At 42.3% G+C, this 16,187-nt stretch overlaps 1 protein-coding gene across 2 annotated transcripts in view; it reads left to right on the top strand.

Moving 5' to 3' along the window:
- GALNT1 (polypeptide N-acetylgalactosaminyltransferase 1) overlaps positions 1-16,187 on the top strand; it is a 236,347-nt gene that overhangs the window by 29,596 nt on the left and 190,564 nt on the right. For both annotated transcript variants that reach the window (XM_068236664.1, XM_068236665.1), the window contains one exon: positions 13,978-14,222. In XM_068236664.1, the coding sequence (XP_068092765.1) occupies positions 14,087-14,222 (136 nt within the window). In that variant the 5' untranslated portion in view covers positions 13,978-14,086. The remainder of the gene's footprint in view (positions 1-13,977; positions 14,223-16,187) is intronic.

The following is a 16,187-nucleotide window of genomic DNA, read 5'->3' as shown; positions in this document are numbered from 1 at the left end:
TGTTGTCCTATGTATGCTTGTCACATTGTCTACGTATGTACCATGCTTAACCGTGCTATTTTCTTGTTTTTCACCAACGACCCTGTATGCGCCAAAACCAATTCCGGGTACAGTCCACCATTGTACTTGGCGAAATAAATTCTGATTCTGATTCTATAGAACTCTATGCAAAGCATCCGAATTCGTGGCCAAGAAAAAAAATCTGAGGCCCTGCAGCATAATTCTCACCAACTGAATCCCATAGCTGTACATAACACGGCTAGAAGGATTCGGCTGCGAGACACGTCACAGCTGTGCCGGCACCGCATCTCACAAGACTCATGCCGCGCACACGTGGAAATGAAGCCTCAGGCAACTGCTATTATTTTAAAAAGAAAAATCCATATCCTTCTCAGTTTAGGTTCCCTTTAAAGCATGGAACCGACTAGCAGTGCTTTTCTAAGCACCATTGATTTAAAAAGCTCCTGCTAGTATGTATGTATGTATGTGTGTGTATATGTATATCTCTAGGTTACGTGAACTACAGCAATGGATGAATGGCAACTGGCTGAAACTGAATGCAGACAAAACTGAAGTCCTTCTGATTGGAGGGCAGCGCATGACAACAAAACAACTTAACTTGCAGTCTTCACCACTGGGAATAGGAGGCACGGATCTACGCAGCTCTGATCATGTGCGTAGCCTGGGAGTTCTAATTGATATGGATTTAAACTTCAGAACGCACATCTCTGCTGTGGTGAAATCATCCTATTTTCACCTTAAGAACATCGCAAAAATCAAGCACCTCATCACCCCAGAAGATCTACCTTCATGCCTTCATTAACTCCCGACTAGACTACTGCAATGCTCTCTACACTGGCCTTCCAAAAAAGGTCTTATACCGCCTACAGCTGATACAGAGTACTGCTGCCAGACTGCTAACCAACCAACCTCGTCACTGCCACATAACACCAGTCCTGCACTCCCTTCACTGACTACCTATAGAGTGGAGGGTCCTATTCAAGATCGACCTACTGACATTTAAATCCCTGAATAATCTGGGCCCTGGATACATGAAAGATATTTTGCAGCTGCGTAGCAATCCCTGCATTCTCAGATCCACAGGTTCTAATAATCTAGTCATACCCAGAGTACACTTGGAAACTTTTGGTCCCAGAGCCTCCTGTCATGCTGCCCCTATGTTTTGGAACTCCTTACCTCGACAGCTCCATCCCTGGACCTCCATCCCATAATATTATATTCTCTATCTAGTGGGTTGCAAAAGTATTCGGCCCCCTTTGAAGTTTTCCACATTTTGTCACATTACTGCCACAAACATGCATCAATTTTATTGCAATTCCACGTGAAAGACTAATACAAAGTGGTGTACATGTGCGAAGTGGATCGAAAATCATATATCATTCCAAACCTTTTTTTACAAAGAAATAACTGCAAAGTGGGGTGTGCGTAATTATTTGGCCCCCTGAGTCAATACTTTGTAGAACCACCTTTTGCTGCAATTACAGCTGCCAGTCTTTTAGGGTATGTCTCTACCAGCTTTGCACATCCTAGAGACTGACAATGTTCTCCCCAGAATTTTTTTCCAGCCGGGTGGCATGAGCAAGTAGCCGGGTGGGTCGAGATGAGAATGCAGGGCCAGTGCTTCTGTGAGCAACTCTGCTTACAGCATAGGAGGAGGTGAGCCGATGACAGCCGGGTGGTCACCAAAACCAGCCGGGCGGAGCACCCGGCTAATAGAGCCTGGGGAGAACACTGACTGAAATCCTTGCCCATTCTTCTTTGCAAAACAGCTCCAGCTCAGTCAGATTAGATGGACAGCATTTGTGAACAGCAGTTTTCAGATCTTGCCACAGATTCTCGATTAAATTTAGATCTGGACTTTGACTGGGCCATTCTAACACATAAATATGTTTTTGTTTTAAACCATTCCATTGTTGCCCTGGCTTTGTTTAGGGTCATTGTCCTGCTAGAAGGTGAACCTCCATCCCAGTCTCAAGTCTTCTGCAGTCTCCCAAGAGGTTTTCTTCCAAGTTTGCCCTGTATTTGGCTCCATCCATCTTCCCATCAACTCTGACCAGCTTCCCTGTCCCTGCTGAAAAGATGCACCCACCGAGCATGATGCTGCCACCACCATATTTGACAGTGGGGATGGTGTGTTCAAAGTGATGTTAGTTTTCTGCCACACATAGCGTTTTGCATTTTGGCCAAAAAGTTAAATTTTGGTCTCATCTGATCAGAGCACCTTCTTTCACATGGTTACTGTGTCCCCCACATGGCTTGTGGCAAACTGCAAACGGGACTTCTTATGCTTTCTGTAAACAATGCCTTTCTTCTTGCCACTCTTCCATAAAGGCCAACTTTGTACAGTGCACGACTAATAGTTGTCCTATGGACAGAGTCTCCCACCTGAGCTGTAGTTCTCTGCAGCTCGTCCAGAGTCACCATGGGCCTCTTGACTGCATTTCTGATCAGCGCTCTCCTTGGTCGGCCTGTGAGTTTAGGTGGATGGCCTTGTCTTGGTAGGTGTACAGTTGTGCCATACTCCTTCCATCTCTGAATGATTGCTTGAACAGTGCTCTGTGGGATGTTCAAGGCTTTGGAAATCTTTTTGTAGCCTAAGCCTGCTTTAAATTTCTCAATAACTTGATCCCTGACCTGTCTTGTGTGTTCTTTGGACTTCACGATGTTGTTGCTCCCAAGATTCTCTTAGGCCTGGTGCACACCAAAAACCGCTAGCAGATCCGCAAAATGCTAGCAGATTTTGAAACGCTTTTTCTTATTTTTCTGTAGCGTTTCAGCTAGCATTTTGCGGTTTTGTGTAGCGTTTTTGGTGTAGTAGATTTCATGTATTGTTACAGTAAAGCTGTTACTGAACAGCTTCTGTAACAAAAACGCCTGGCAAACCGCTCTGAACTGCCGTTTTTTTTCAGAGCGGTTTGCGTTTTTCCTATACTTAACATTGAGGCAGAAACGCATCCGCAATCCAAAATCTGCAGCAGCCCGGGAGTATGCGTTTCTGCAAAACTCCTCCCGCTCTGGTGTGCACCAGCCCATTGAAATACATTACCCTAGCGGATCCGCACCCGCAAGCAGATTGCAAACCGCAGCAGAACCGCTCTGGTGTGCACTAGGCCTCTGACAACCTCTGAGGCCCTCACAGAGCAGCTGTATTTGTACTGGCATTAGATCACACACAGGTGCACTCTATTTAGTCATTAGCACTCATCAGGCAATGTCTATAGGCAACTGACTGCACTCAGATCAAAGGGGGCCGAATAATTATGCACACACCACTTTGCAGTTATTTCTTTGTAAAAAAAAAAATGTTTGGAATCGTATGATTTTCGTTCCACTTCTCATGTGTGCACCACTTTGTGTTGATCTTTCATGTGGAAATCCAATAAAATTGATTCATGTTTGTGGCAGTAATGTGACAAAATGTGGAAAACTTCAATGGGGCCGAATACTTTTGCAAGTGTGTGTGTGTGTGTATATATGTATATATATGTATGTATGTATATGTGTGTGTATATATGTGTGTGTGTGTGTATGTATATATGTATGTATGTATATATATATATATATATATATATATATATATATATATATATATATATATATATATATATATATATATATATATATATATATATATATATATATATATATATATATATATATATTATTATATTTCTGAATTGTCGTTTGATTAAACGCTTTTGCTAATTGGGTTTTGGCTGATTATTGGCTCTGGCCCACAGTGATGGCAATTGTGATAACATCAGGCCCCTGGTAAGAACATTGCCTCCTGTTAAAGGGATGGTTTTACCTTCATCTATGGGTCAAACTGTTGGGCTGGACATTTATAGGGCACTAGACAGACATGGAATTTACACATCCGCTTTTATTATCCTTTTGATCCTAGCATTTCCTTTGTAGCATTAAATGATGAAAGAGTGCCAGCTTGAGTCCCACAATGAAAATCCTCACTATATCTTTCCATTTTGAGTCCTTTACTGCAGTCCAAAAACCTTGACTTCAAAAAATAAAATAAAAATGCAAGGTATTTAAATATTCAAAGTATTCATGTTCTAGTATTTTATATAGCGCAGACATATTACGTAGTGCTCTAGTGTTATCACATTACGGCTAGCCATACACAATACAGTACTATTGTACAATCTTTTTGCAAACTTAAGTGTGATCTGAATACAAACAGTTTGCATGTCGCCCCTTGATCTACATTGTTATAATGAAAAATAAATTACACTCTCTACCAGTTCTAAGGTTTTGTGTATTGGAACATAATATAGTTTCATCTGGACCTTAAAATACAATTGTAGCAAGAGGTATGTGGAGGCTGCCATATTTATTTCCTTTTAACCTCCCTGGCGGTTAATTTTTTTTTTTTTTTTTCAAATCGGCAAAAATATATATATTTTTTTTTTTAATTTTTTTTTTGTTTCATGTAAAGCTACCAGAGTGGTAGCTACATGAAACACCACTAGAGGGCGCATGTGTCCCTCTAGTGCGATCGTCGCCGGCACTAATAGCAAACAGGGGAGCGCGTATATAACGCGTTCCCTTGTTTGGCTTCTCCTGTCGCCATGGCGACGATCGGAATGACGTCATGGACGTCAGCCGACGTCCTGACGTCAGGCGCACCCGATCCAGCCCATAGCGCTGCCCGGAACTCATTGGTCCGGGCAGCGCAGGGCTCTGGCGGGGGGGAGGGGCCCTCTTTCGCTGCGTGCGGGCGATCGCGATCAAGCTGTGCACGCGGCTAGCAAAGTGCTGGCTGCGCGCACAGCACTTTGAATGGGCCAAATCGCCTCACCAGGGCCGGAGAAATCCTCCTGCGCGGCATAGCCCGAGCTCAGCTCGGGCTTACCGCCAGGGAGGTTAAGTAATACTAGTTGCCTGGCTGTCCTGCTGATCCTCTGCATCTAATACTTTTAACCATAGACCCTGAACAAGCATGCAGCAGATCAGGTGTTTCTGACATTGTCAGATCTGACAAGATTTGCCCCATGCTTTTTTCTTGGTGTGGTTCACTTACTACTGCAGCCAAATAGATCAGCAGGGCTGCCATGAAACTGGTATTGTTTAACAGGAAATAAATATGGCAGACTTTGCGTAAAAACTCTGAAAAAAAGCTCTGGTGTGAAAGAGCCCTCAGCAAACACCTTTCGTAGCGACATGCAGGCGCAGTAGCAGCTTTCTGCTCGGAAATAGCCGAGCCCAATCAGGTCCGCTCTACTGCACAGATGCGGACAGTCTACGTGGTAGTGTGAACCTTATTGGGCCCTGCTATTTCTGCCAGGGCCAATCGGAAAGCTGCTGCTGCGCCTACGTCCACCCCCAACAAGGCTTGTTGCTGAATTTTTGGGTTCTGCCAGTGCTTGATCGGAGAGCTGAGGACAGGGAAGTCTCTTATGCTGGGAATACCTAGTTTGTTTTTTAGGGGATTTGATGGTTCGATGGATAATTTCCGACATGTCCAATCTCCCTTTCGATTCTTTTGCTGCTTGATTTCTGATAGAAGTGAATGTAAAAAGATAAGAAAAATGAGCAGAAGATAAGAGAATTGACTGCAGAATCAAGCTGCAAAAACGATCGAGAGCAGAAACGCACGGCAGAAACGAACCATGTATTCCCAGCATTAAGGACCCAGAGGCTTCCCCCTCCCAAGGCAAGTACTCCCCAGGGGCACTTTTTTTTCTTACAGGTAATAAAATCATATGAATAAACATATAGCCATATATAGATGAATTGCAAAATATCACATCATGAAAATGTGACAATCAGTTGATCCGAACTTAAACAGAGAAATTCCACTATTTTAACAAAAAAGAAAGCTATCAACATGAAAAGGTGCTGTACAAGACTTGTCTTTAATGTTATAAAAGATTATCTTTACATCTTTATACAGTATCTTTACATTACAGTTTGCATCAAGCTTAGTTTGCAGCCTTAGCAACAGTTCTCTGTGTGCTCTCTTAGGACTATAGTTGCTATGAGACTGTCCAGATATTCCCATCAAGCTGCAGGAGTAATTAGCTGCCCAGGGCAATAGGCTTTGTTACTCACAGTGGATTAGAACATCTGGTCTAATCCTTTGACTGACAGGAAATTTTTTATTACAGAACATTTGTGTAACGCTGACATCTTCTACAGCGATTAAGCATACATGGTCATTTCACTAAGGCTTTTTTTCCACAGGGGGCTGAAGGTGGTGAATTTTTTTTTCTTTTTTGTCAGCTGTGCCCATTCACTCCCTAAAGAGTTACATTTCAGCTCGGCCATGCTCAGACGTGACCAGTTGCGTTTTTTTTTTTGTTGCTGGGTAACACCACCACTTGTCATACAATGAAACTCATGGTAATACCAAATGCTGCCATTGGGTTGTGGCTGTGGAAAGGGACCTAACTGTCTTCAATAGGACCTCCAAATTTCAATATTAGTACGGTCCTAGGCTGATCCTTATGTTTTATATGCACTTAAAGTGGATCCGAGATGAACTTTTACTCGCTACATAATTGTGTTCCTTTCCTATTGTTTATAGGGCATTCCTCAAGCCAAATACTTTTTTGTTTTTAATACGCTAGTTTCCTGTAAACTAAACAAGCCTCGTCCACAGCTTTTCAGAGAGCATTTTCAGACAGTAGCAAGGGCTCATGGGAGCTCAGTCTGGGCAGGAGGAGTGGGAGGTATTACTAGCCGGAGATTTCAGAGGCAGAGGGGAGGAGGGACGAAGAGGGGGGATTAGCTTTTTTCACAGGCCGAGTGCTAAAGCAGTATTGTCACCATAAAAATTAAATTTCAACAGCAACTGGTCTGAGCGTGTTGCGTGATAAAGATGCTAATCCTGCATTCAAAACGTGCAAAACTTTTCTGCTGTTATGGTTTGGAGTTATCACATACTTTAAGGTCCGTACACACGCCGGACTGCAGGCAACGACAGGTCAGTCGTCACCACCTGCTAGGTGGGCGTTCCAGCAACAGTCCGGTGTGTGTACAGTCTGTCTGCAGACTGATACGGCTATTTCGCTCAGAAACAGCCGTATCAGTCTGCAGACAGACTGTACACACGCCGGACTGTCGCTGGAACGCCCACCCAGCGGGAGGTGACGACGGACCCGTCGTTGCCTGCAGTCCGGCGTGTGTACGGACCTTTAGGAGTACTGGCCCTAGTGCCAAAGAGTTGAATGCTTGGCATTCTTTTTATCTATAATCCTCCTCTTCCATTTATTTCCCTGCCTTGCTGCTTATCAGAAACTCCCTCTGATTACTTGTATACAATGAACAGAGGCGCCAAAAGTATAAGATTAGATTAAATGAGCTTAAAAACCAACTTAAATGGCAAAATTGAAGGAGGAAGTGGTGGTCTTACCTCCCTCAAGCAGACACGACCAACGACTGCGATTCAGACAGTCAAACACATTTATTAGGAACTCCAAAAAGAAATGCAACGCGTTTCACAGGTTCAACCCCGCTTCATCAGGCAATATAGGGAGGAGTATCAAACAATCTGCACAAGGATTCAAATTAGGCGCCTCTCAGAGTGACCCTGACTTGTATCTAGCAACACAAACTTATTGCCACCTTGTCCAGTACGAATTACACTATTGGGGCTCTTGGTGTTCCCTGTTTTATCTCTGATTACTTGTGTTTACCAGCAAGGCTGAGGTGACTCAGTAATTGGATGTGTAAACAAAAAAAAGACAGTGAAGTTGCTAGCATACACCTCAGTGGGAGTGTCTGAAGACTCTGGGAGGAGGGCAGCTAATAAATACACAATGAGCAAGAGAAGGGAGGGGGAAAACAAGAGTCAGGCCTGGTGCACACCAAAACCCGCTAGCAGATCCCCAAAATTCTAGCAGATTTTGAAACGCTTTTTCTTATTTTTCTGTAGCGTTAACTTTCACCTAGCATTTTGTGGTTTTATAAAGCGTTTTTGGTGTAGTAAATTTCATATATTGTTACAGTGAAGCTGTTACTGAACAACTTCTGTAACAAAAACGCCTGCAAAACCCCTCTGAACTGCCGTTTTTCAGAGCGGTTTGCGTTTTTCCTGTAATTTTACATTGGAGGCAGAAACGCCTCCGCAATCCAAAAAATGCCTCACCCCGGGAGTATGCGTTTCAGCAAAATGCCTCCCGCTCTGGTGTGAACCACCCCATTGAGATACATTGACCAAGCATATCCGCAGCCGCAAGCGGCTGCAAAATGTCGAAAAACCCGCTCGGTGTGCACCAGCCCTCAGGGAGGATATGATGTCAGCATTAGCTTGGCAAGATGGCCACTGCCTAGAATAGGATTTTCTGCTTTTCCTTTGTAAAATTCACAGGATTCATTACATGGATAGTACAATACATCTGTTATGTAAGTAGAAGCAGTATTTATCTACTTATATATGTGTTTTTTTTATTTCTAGGTTAGCATGGGTGTCACTTGTTCTTTATGATGCAGATAAACTTGCCTGTGTTTAATGTTTACAAACAACATGGCTGCTGTCGTATCACAGGAAGAAATAATCATATTCTAGTGAAGCTGTTTTCAGCTAGATTTGCTGTGTAAACTATGTAAACTTTAGATAAGATATAGACAAGTTACTTGTTATAGATAGTTTTTCATCTCGGATCCGCTTTAAAAGCAAAGTAATCAAGCTGTCATGATTTCTTGCAGTGTATAGAGGCAATATTTGAATGCATTTCCCACCCCACCAAAAACCTCTAGCAGATCTGCAAAAAGCTATAGGTTTTTGAAGCAGTTTTTCAGAGCGATTCTAGGCATTGGTTTGGGTGGGTGCATTGGACTGCCAGGGAGATCTGCGGGAAAGAGAGGCGCCATTAGACTACCAATGAATACCTGAGGGCTTGTTCACACCTAGGGCATTTTCGCTATTATTATTATTTTTTTTTTTAAGTGCCGACGTTTTCCAAAATCACCCTGAAAGCGATTGTGCAATTATTCCTTATATGTTCCCATTCATTGATCTCCGGGATAACAGGTGACGGCGGGAGCACACACGGCGGCCAGCAGCAGCTAGTGTAGCATTTTGGACGTAGCAGCTACTTCCAAAATGCTAAAGTAGTTAAGGTTCCGTATAGTTTTCCCATGGCATTACCCACATGAGCTTTATATGATTTTTAAGATTTATGTGGTCATGGTGTTTTTGCTAATCTGCTCTAAATTTTTTATTTTTTTATTTAGAATTTTGTTTATTTTAGATCTAACAATACGAGTTAGAAATAACATTGCAACCTAATCGAACATGCGTATGAGTTCAATTATATCCTCTCATCATCAGGAATTATACAGTTACAATAATGCTGAACATATCAAAAGGGAGGGGAAGAAAAGTAAAATAATACATTCTTTGCTTTATAATTCCTGTGCTCCCCTATTGTATTGTTTGCTAATTGGTCCTTTATGGGTAAGACGGTATACCTATAGTTGTTATGCTGCAAAGTATTTTGTGTGTCTTTGGTTTATATACATTCATGTCACTGTCTCCCAGGAAAGGCATGCAATCTACTGTAATCATGTCGATCGTAGTTTAGAGCCCATTTAGGGGGAAGCCAATTAACTTTTGTGTATGTGTTTGTTTTTATTTTTTTTTATGTGGGAGGAAATTGAAGTGCCTGGAGGAAACCCACGCAGACACAGGGAGAACATACAAACTCTGTGCAGATAGTGCCCTGGCTGACTTTCAAACTGGGGAGCCACTGTAGATTAGTATTAAAACGAATTTGCACGCGTATGTGAATTTTACCACAAATTCGTGGACGTTTTCGCGTATGTTAGAAAGTATGCCAATTTAACCATGTCAGTGCCTGTGTGCTTTTACATTGATTTTATGCGAAACCGCCTGCGAATTTGTGGTGAAATTTGCATATAAAAATGCATGCGAATTTCCTATTAAATACATTATATTAAACAACTAGGCTGCGCCGTCCACAATATTCATGCAATTACTATAATAGAGTATCAAAATTATATGTCACAATAAAGTTGTTTCCTAAATGTCCACAAACTTCAATGGGATCGCTGTCACACTTTTCCAAGGGATAATGTCAGTACAATAGCTGGACTGCGCTCTCCAAATCCTATAACAATACAAAATTGCACATAGCGTGACTCTGTTAAATACGTATTCACACCACCCGTGCTTCAGTGATCACAAGTGCAACACACGTGCCCGCACACTCCTTCTTTGATTCTGCTCACCGGATCTTTGCCACCTCAAACAGGTGGATCTAGCGTATGCATAAACTCCACAAGGCACTTTCTTTCTTAAATCTTCATCTTTTCTTTAATGTAAAACATCCTCAATAAAACACATAAAAGTACAATAGTGTAATCCTGTTTAAAATATAGCCACAATGCCCGCGCACCAGAGCGCACTCACATGATTCTTTCTTGAAATATAGCACATCAAAGAATTAAGAAAGAAAGTGCCTTGTGGAGTTTATGCATACGCTAGATCCACCTGTTGTTTGAGGTGGCAAAGATCCGGTGAGCAGAATCAAAGAAGGAGTGTGCGGGCACGTGTGTTGCACTTGTGATCACTGAAGCACGGGTGGTGTGAATACGTATTTAACAGAGTCACGCTATGTGCAATTTTGTATTGTTATAGGATTTGGAGAGCGCAGTCCAGCTATTGTACTGCTATTAAATACATTGTATGCGAATCATATAGCGGTATGCGAATTCTGCGGGGTCTACCATGCAGATTTTTTTTCTGCACAGAAAAACGCTCCGAAATCCTGACAAGTGGAAACAGGCCCATCCACTTGTATTGTCTATGCGAATCTGCATGCAGGAAACGCATGCAGATTCGCTCTAGTGGAAACTGGCCCTTATTGATTTATGAAGGGAAAAACCTATTCTGTGGAACTGTATAAAGTATGAAACAAACATGGGGTACAACATAACAAGGTTATACAACCTATAACAAAGTTATACAAGGCAAACGGTACAAGATACGTGATCATGCATTATGGGCTGGTTAGGTAGACCCAGTAATACAAGTACAAGGCTGTCATAGCAAAGGGGCACATAATCACGTAGACTACACTAGGAAAGGGAGGACACTGCCAGAGGCTTACAATCTAAAATAATAGAGACTGTAGTGAATAAGACAGTGGTCTACATCAATATACAGAATTGGTAATTACAGTGACAAATGTAGCACAATGAATAAAATGTATAACAGAGTGCAAGATACAAAAATGAGTAACAAATTCCAAGACACAGAATGTTGAGAGAGCCCTGCCCTTGCAAGCTTACAGTCTAAAGGAATTGGAGGGAGGGGGGGGGGGGGGGGGGGCAATGAGGTTGGGAAGTATACTATATACCCCTTGTGTATATGTGACTTAAAGGGATACTGTAGGGGGGTCGGGGGAAAATGAGCTGAACTTACCGGGGCTTTTAATGGTCCCCCGCGGACATCCTGTGTTGGCGCAGCCACTCCTCAATGCTCCAGCCCCGCCTCCGGTTCACTTCTGGAATTTCTGACTTTAAAGTCAGAAAACCACTGCGCCTGCGTTGCCGTGTCCTCGCTCCCGCTGATGTCACCAGGAGTGCACTGCGCAGACACAGACCATACTGGGCCTGCGCTGTGCGCTCTTGATGACATCAGCGGGATCGAGGACACGGCAACGCAGGCGCAGTGGTTTTCTGACTTTAACCTCCCTGGCGGTAGGCCCGTGCTGAGCACGGGCTATGCCGCCGGGAGGCACCGCTCAGGCCCCGCTGGGCCGATTTGCATAATTTTTTTTTTTGCTGCACGCAGCTAGCACTTTGCTAGCTGCGTGCAGTGCCCGATCGCCGCCGATCCGCCGCTATACGCGTCGCCGCAGCCGCCCCCCCTCCCAGACCCCGTGCGCTGCCTGGCCAATCAGTGCCAGGCAGCGCCGTGGGGTGGATCGGAGTCCCCTTTGACGTCATGACGTCGGTGACAGTCATCCCGCCCCGGGATGAACGGGATCTCCTGATCAGGGGCTGGGGGGATGCCGCCTAGCAGCGGCTATCATGTAGCGAGACCTCGTCTCGCTACATAAAAAAAAAAAAAAAAAAAAAAACAAACAAACACATATTTGCTGCCCCCTGGCGGATTTTGCCAAACCGCCAGGAGGGTTAAAGTCAGAAATTCCAGAAGTGAACCGGAGGCGGGGCCGGAGCATTGGTGAACGGCTGCGCGGGCACAGGATGTCTGCGGGGGACCATTAGAAGCCCCGGGCAAGTTCAGCTCATTTTCCCCCGACCCCCCCTACAGTATCCCTTTAAAGTGGGCTGGTCAAAGAAAAATATTTAAAGGGAACCTGAAGCGAGTAAAATTATTTAAAATAAACACATGACGTAGCTGCGAAGGAATATTCCATACTAACCTCACAGTCAGTTCCTCTCAGAAGCTCACCATTTTCTTTTTACAGTGGACCCTCCCAGTTCTGACTATATTTTGTCAGAACTGAAATATACCAGTTGCTGTCAGTTATATATCAGCTGCTGTCTGTTACAACTGAATGTGCAAGGTAATGTCCATGTTTCCCTATGGCTCAAGTGGGTGATATTACAGTTTATCAGTGTGCTGACCAGGAAGCTGTTATGGGGTAATGGCCATTTTTAAAATGGGGGATGGAAAATGTAATTGATCACAACGGACAAAAGGGATGCAGGAGAGGAGAAAGAGATTTGAGTTGTAGACTACACAGGAGGTAAGTATGACCTGTGTATGGTTATTTTGACTTTTTATTTTCAGTTCAGGTTCTCTTTAAAAAGTAGATGAAAAAGTACTGTCAAAATTATTCTGAGTATTTTCTTGCTTGCTGGTGGTTTAAAAGGCATTTATTCCTAAGGTGTGAGAAAAAGTGTATTGAATAAAGGCCATTCTAGTGTACAAGTGATAAGCTGAGCAAAGATGCATCATATTCATTTTACTTTGCACATATATGGGCTCAATTCACAATGCATGTAAGCAAGCTAAAGTAAAGTTTGCTATGAATCCCTGCAATGTATACAGGTGAACGTGAGAGATTGCCTTTTGATTAGGAATTGTGGAACATCACTGTAGGTTGTGTACAGTAATATGAACTACTAGTGACCTTAGCTCGTTTAAAACAGGCTCTAGGTCTGTCATCGCCGTCACATGCCAGCACACATGCGCGCGCACACCCTCCCGCCCGGCCCCCTGGCCCGTCCTGCTCCTGTCCCAGGCTATCGCTGCGGCACATGCGCAGTAGTGCAAACGCAGGGACACACACGACGCGGAGACACAGGTTTTATTATGTAGGATGATGGTGACAGAAAATGAAACGGTTATTCTTTACTTTACTGTCCTCAAACATGAGCTCTCCCAAATCATAATTGAATTAGGCCCTGTTTCTACTAGCCCACACACAAATTCTGAATCTGAATCACAGCCTATTGAAATCAACAGGCTGCTTCCGATTCACAATCTGGAGTCCCAGCGCTGAATCTGTGGAGGCTTTCCACTACGGAGGTAAGTATGGCATTTTTTCCCCCCATGCAGGTTTCCTTTAATTATGGTGCATGTGATGTCACACATCTTTGGCTCCTCCTCTTGCAATGAAATCTCTGATCTCTCTGCTGTTTAGATAGGAGCTTAGACATCCTAGTTCTAAGTTTGTGCTGTGACAAGTATTGGTGTACTTGCTCTGTTAGCTCTGCTCTGTCTGTATTCATATCCTATTGGTAGTAGATAATCTAGCAAAGTACATTTTAACCTTTTTTTAGATGCTGATTAAAGTGACTTGCAATAAGTGTTTTGGTAATTCTTTCAATGAGTGGCTTAGCGTTGGAGTATCTTCACAACGACAATTCTCAGTATATATCTGCAGTGTCTTATATAATTTGTACAGCTCTGTGAATATGAGCTCTTTTCTGATCATTTGAGGTTGATGTCTGCATTTTATTTATTTCCTGATGGTTTTTCTGTTTGCTTTCTTGCAGTTTGTGACAGCCTGATGACACCCAATTCCTGGTACATTGGTGGCTTTTATTTTTCCAACATCATTCCTTTGCTATAATTTTGATAATTTTTATTTTTTATTTTTTTGCTATGAAAAAATTAGCCTATTTTAAGGTGGTCTTGGCCACCTCACTGGTTTGGGTCTTTCTGGATATATTTTTGCTGCTCTACTTCAGTGAATGCAACAAATGTGAGGATAAAGAGCGTGGCCTGCCTGCTGGAGATGGTGAGTGTTTATTAGATTCATCACATGACTTGTTTGTTTCAACCTTTCCCTAAATAATCGCTATCATTGTTGAATTATGGGGTATACATATTTGACTTCCAGTACTTGTTTGCTGACAATTTCCTTTGACGCATTAATGTTTTGCATTTATGAAGTTCATTTGCTTGAGTCCACGCAGTTTGTACCTAATTTTGATACAATTATTGACATATCCTATTATATATTTTGGACTGCTGTAGGCCTTTATGTTGAGGCCAAAATGGGCATTTTGAGAATTTTTTACAAGTTTGTTAACCTTTTGTCTTCTAGATTTGTTGAACACGTGTATGTGTGTGTGCATTGGCCCAAGAGCCATTTTTCTTTTTTTTTCTTTTTTTTTACTAGAACTTAGTGCTACAGGGCTGAGTTCAGTTGAGTCTCGATCAGACTTTTGCTAAACTACAATTAAGATAGTGTTGCAAGGTGAAAGATTGTTTGTTTGCTACTGTCAGGTTGACAAATACTTATGAGTATGTGGCTTGCTTTATTAAACATTTAGCTTCTCGCTCCTATTTAGTAGTTATTACTGTTGAATAAGAAGAGTTTGCCATAGGCATAGATGTTTATTTGTCTATTTTGTTTTTAGGCATGAATTGCCAACAAGTAGTACTGTACGCAAGCAAAATGGAGATTTATACACAGAGATGTTAAGAGTTGTGGTAAAAAGCAAATGGTTAATTACAAAGCAAATGTTCTTAGGGCTCTTTCACATTAGGGCAGATTTTCTGCGTTTCAACGCAAAGGGTAAAGTTTGCGTTACCCAAGGTGAAATGAAAGTCCATAGACTTTCATTTTAGCTTTCACATATAACGCAGCCTTTTTGTGCGTTGCGTTACACTGCACCCAGGCGCAGTTTTTCAGCCAACGCTAGCTTTATGCGTTACAATGTTAGTCAATGTAAAACGCACACTATGCGCGTTTTCAATCCGTTAACACAGGCAATCAGTCCCAGAATGCAACAGAGAAACAATGTAGAAAGTTGAAAACTAAAAGAAAAAAAAAATACCTGCGTTTTTCTATGTGCTGTAACGGATTGAAAACGGATTAAAAACGCATTAAAAGGCATACAACAAAACGCATGCTTTGAGCGTTCTCCAACGCAAGCTCTGATGTGAAAGAGCCCTTAGCTGTGTGCATTGGTAAAGTCTATTATGTAAGTCCGTTAGGTTCTTGGGTTTTTTTTTTTTTTTTTTTTTTCATGCACGTTTTCAACATTGCTACTTGTCCAGCTTACTCAGAACTATTCTTGCTTTGAGTTAAACCATTTATTTAAACTAATAATTATCTGGTACACACAAATGTCACATCAGTTTATACCTCTAAAACATACATGGGATGCTGTGTAATCAGGTGGAACGTTTCATTCCCCCGCTCGCCCCCGCCTCCCAACTAGAATATTTGTGAAAAATAACAGGCACACCACACTTGCTAGTGCACAAAAAAAAACAAAAAAAAGCTGCAAAATAACAATAGCTACAAGTTATTGAATGGTATCCAATACTGTACATATACCATACCTTTAAATACAATTTGCATGCAGGCGCAAATTATTTGCAACTCATTGACTATCTGTATTTAACAACCAGATGCCCAGAAAAGATGATCAAGTAGGAAGCACCTATATGTTAGAAATATCGACATGTATTATCATATGGGCCAGTTCCCTTTGTAAGAACTCCTCATGCAAGTGAAGCGCTTAAAAAAAGTGTTGGAAACAAAAAGCACTGCAGAAGTTGAGGTTGATGGTTAGTAAAGTACCAACAGTATCAAATAGTACCAAAGTCCATATCCTGCAAAACAATATGCAAAAAAACATATGCCAGATTATAATTAAACCAAGCGTCAGTAGTGCAATACAAATGCTACAAGCCAAGACGTATTGTCGAGGCTTAACGTAGATATTGCACACAATTGTGTGAGTAAAAG

Source organism: Hyperolius riggenbachi, chromosome 5 (genome assembly GCF_040937935.1).
Source record: "Hyperolius riggenbachi isolate aHypRig1 chromosome 5, aHypRig1.pri, whole genome shotgun sequence".
Taxonomy (NCBI): domain Eukaryota; kingdom Metazoa; phylum Chordata; class Amphibia; order Anura; family Hyperoliidae; genus Hyperolius; species Hyperolius riggenbachi.
This window is presented reverse-complemented; position numbering and strand designations above follow the sequence as displayed.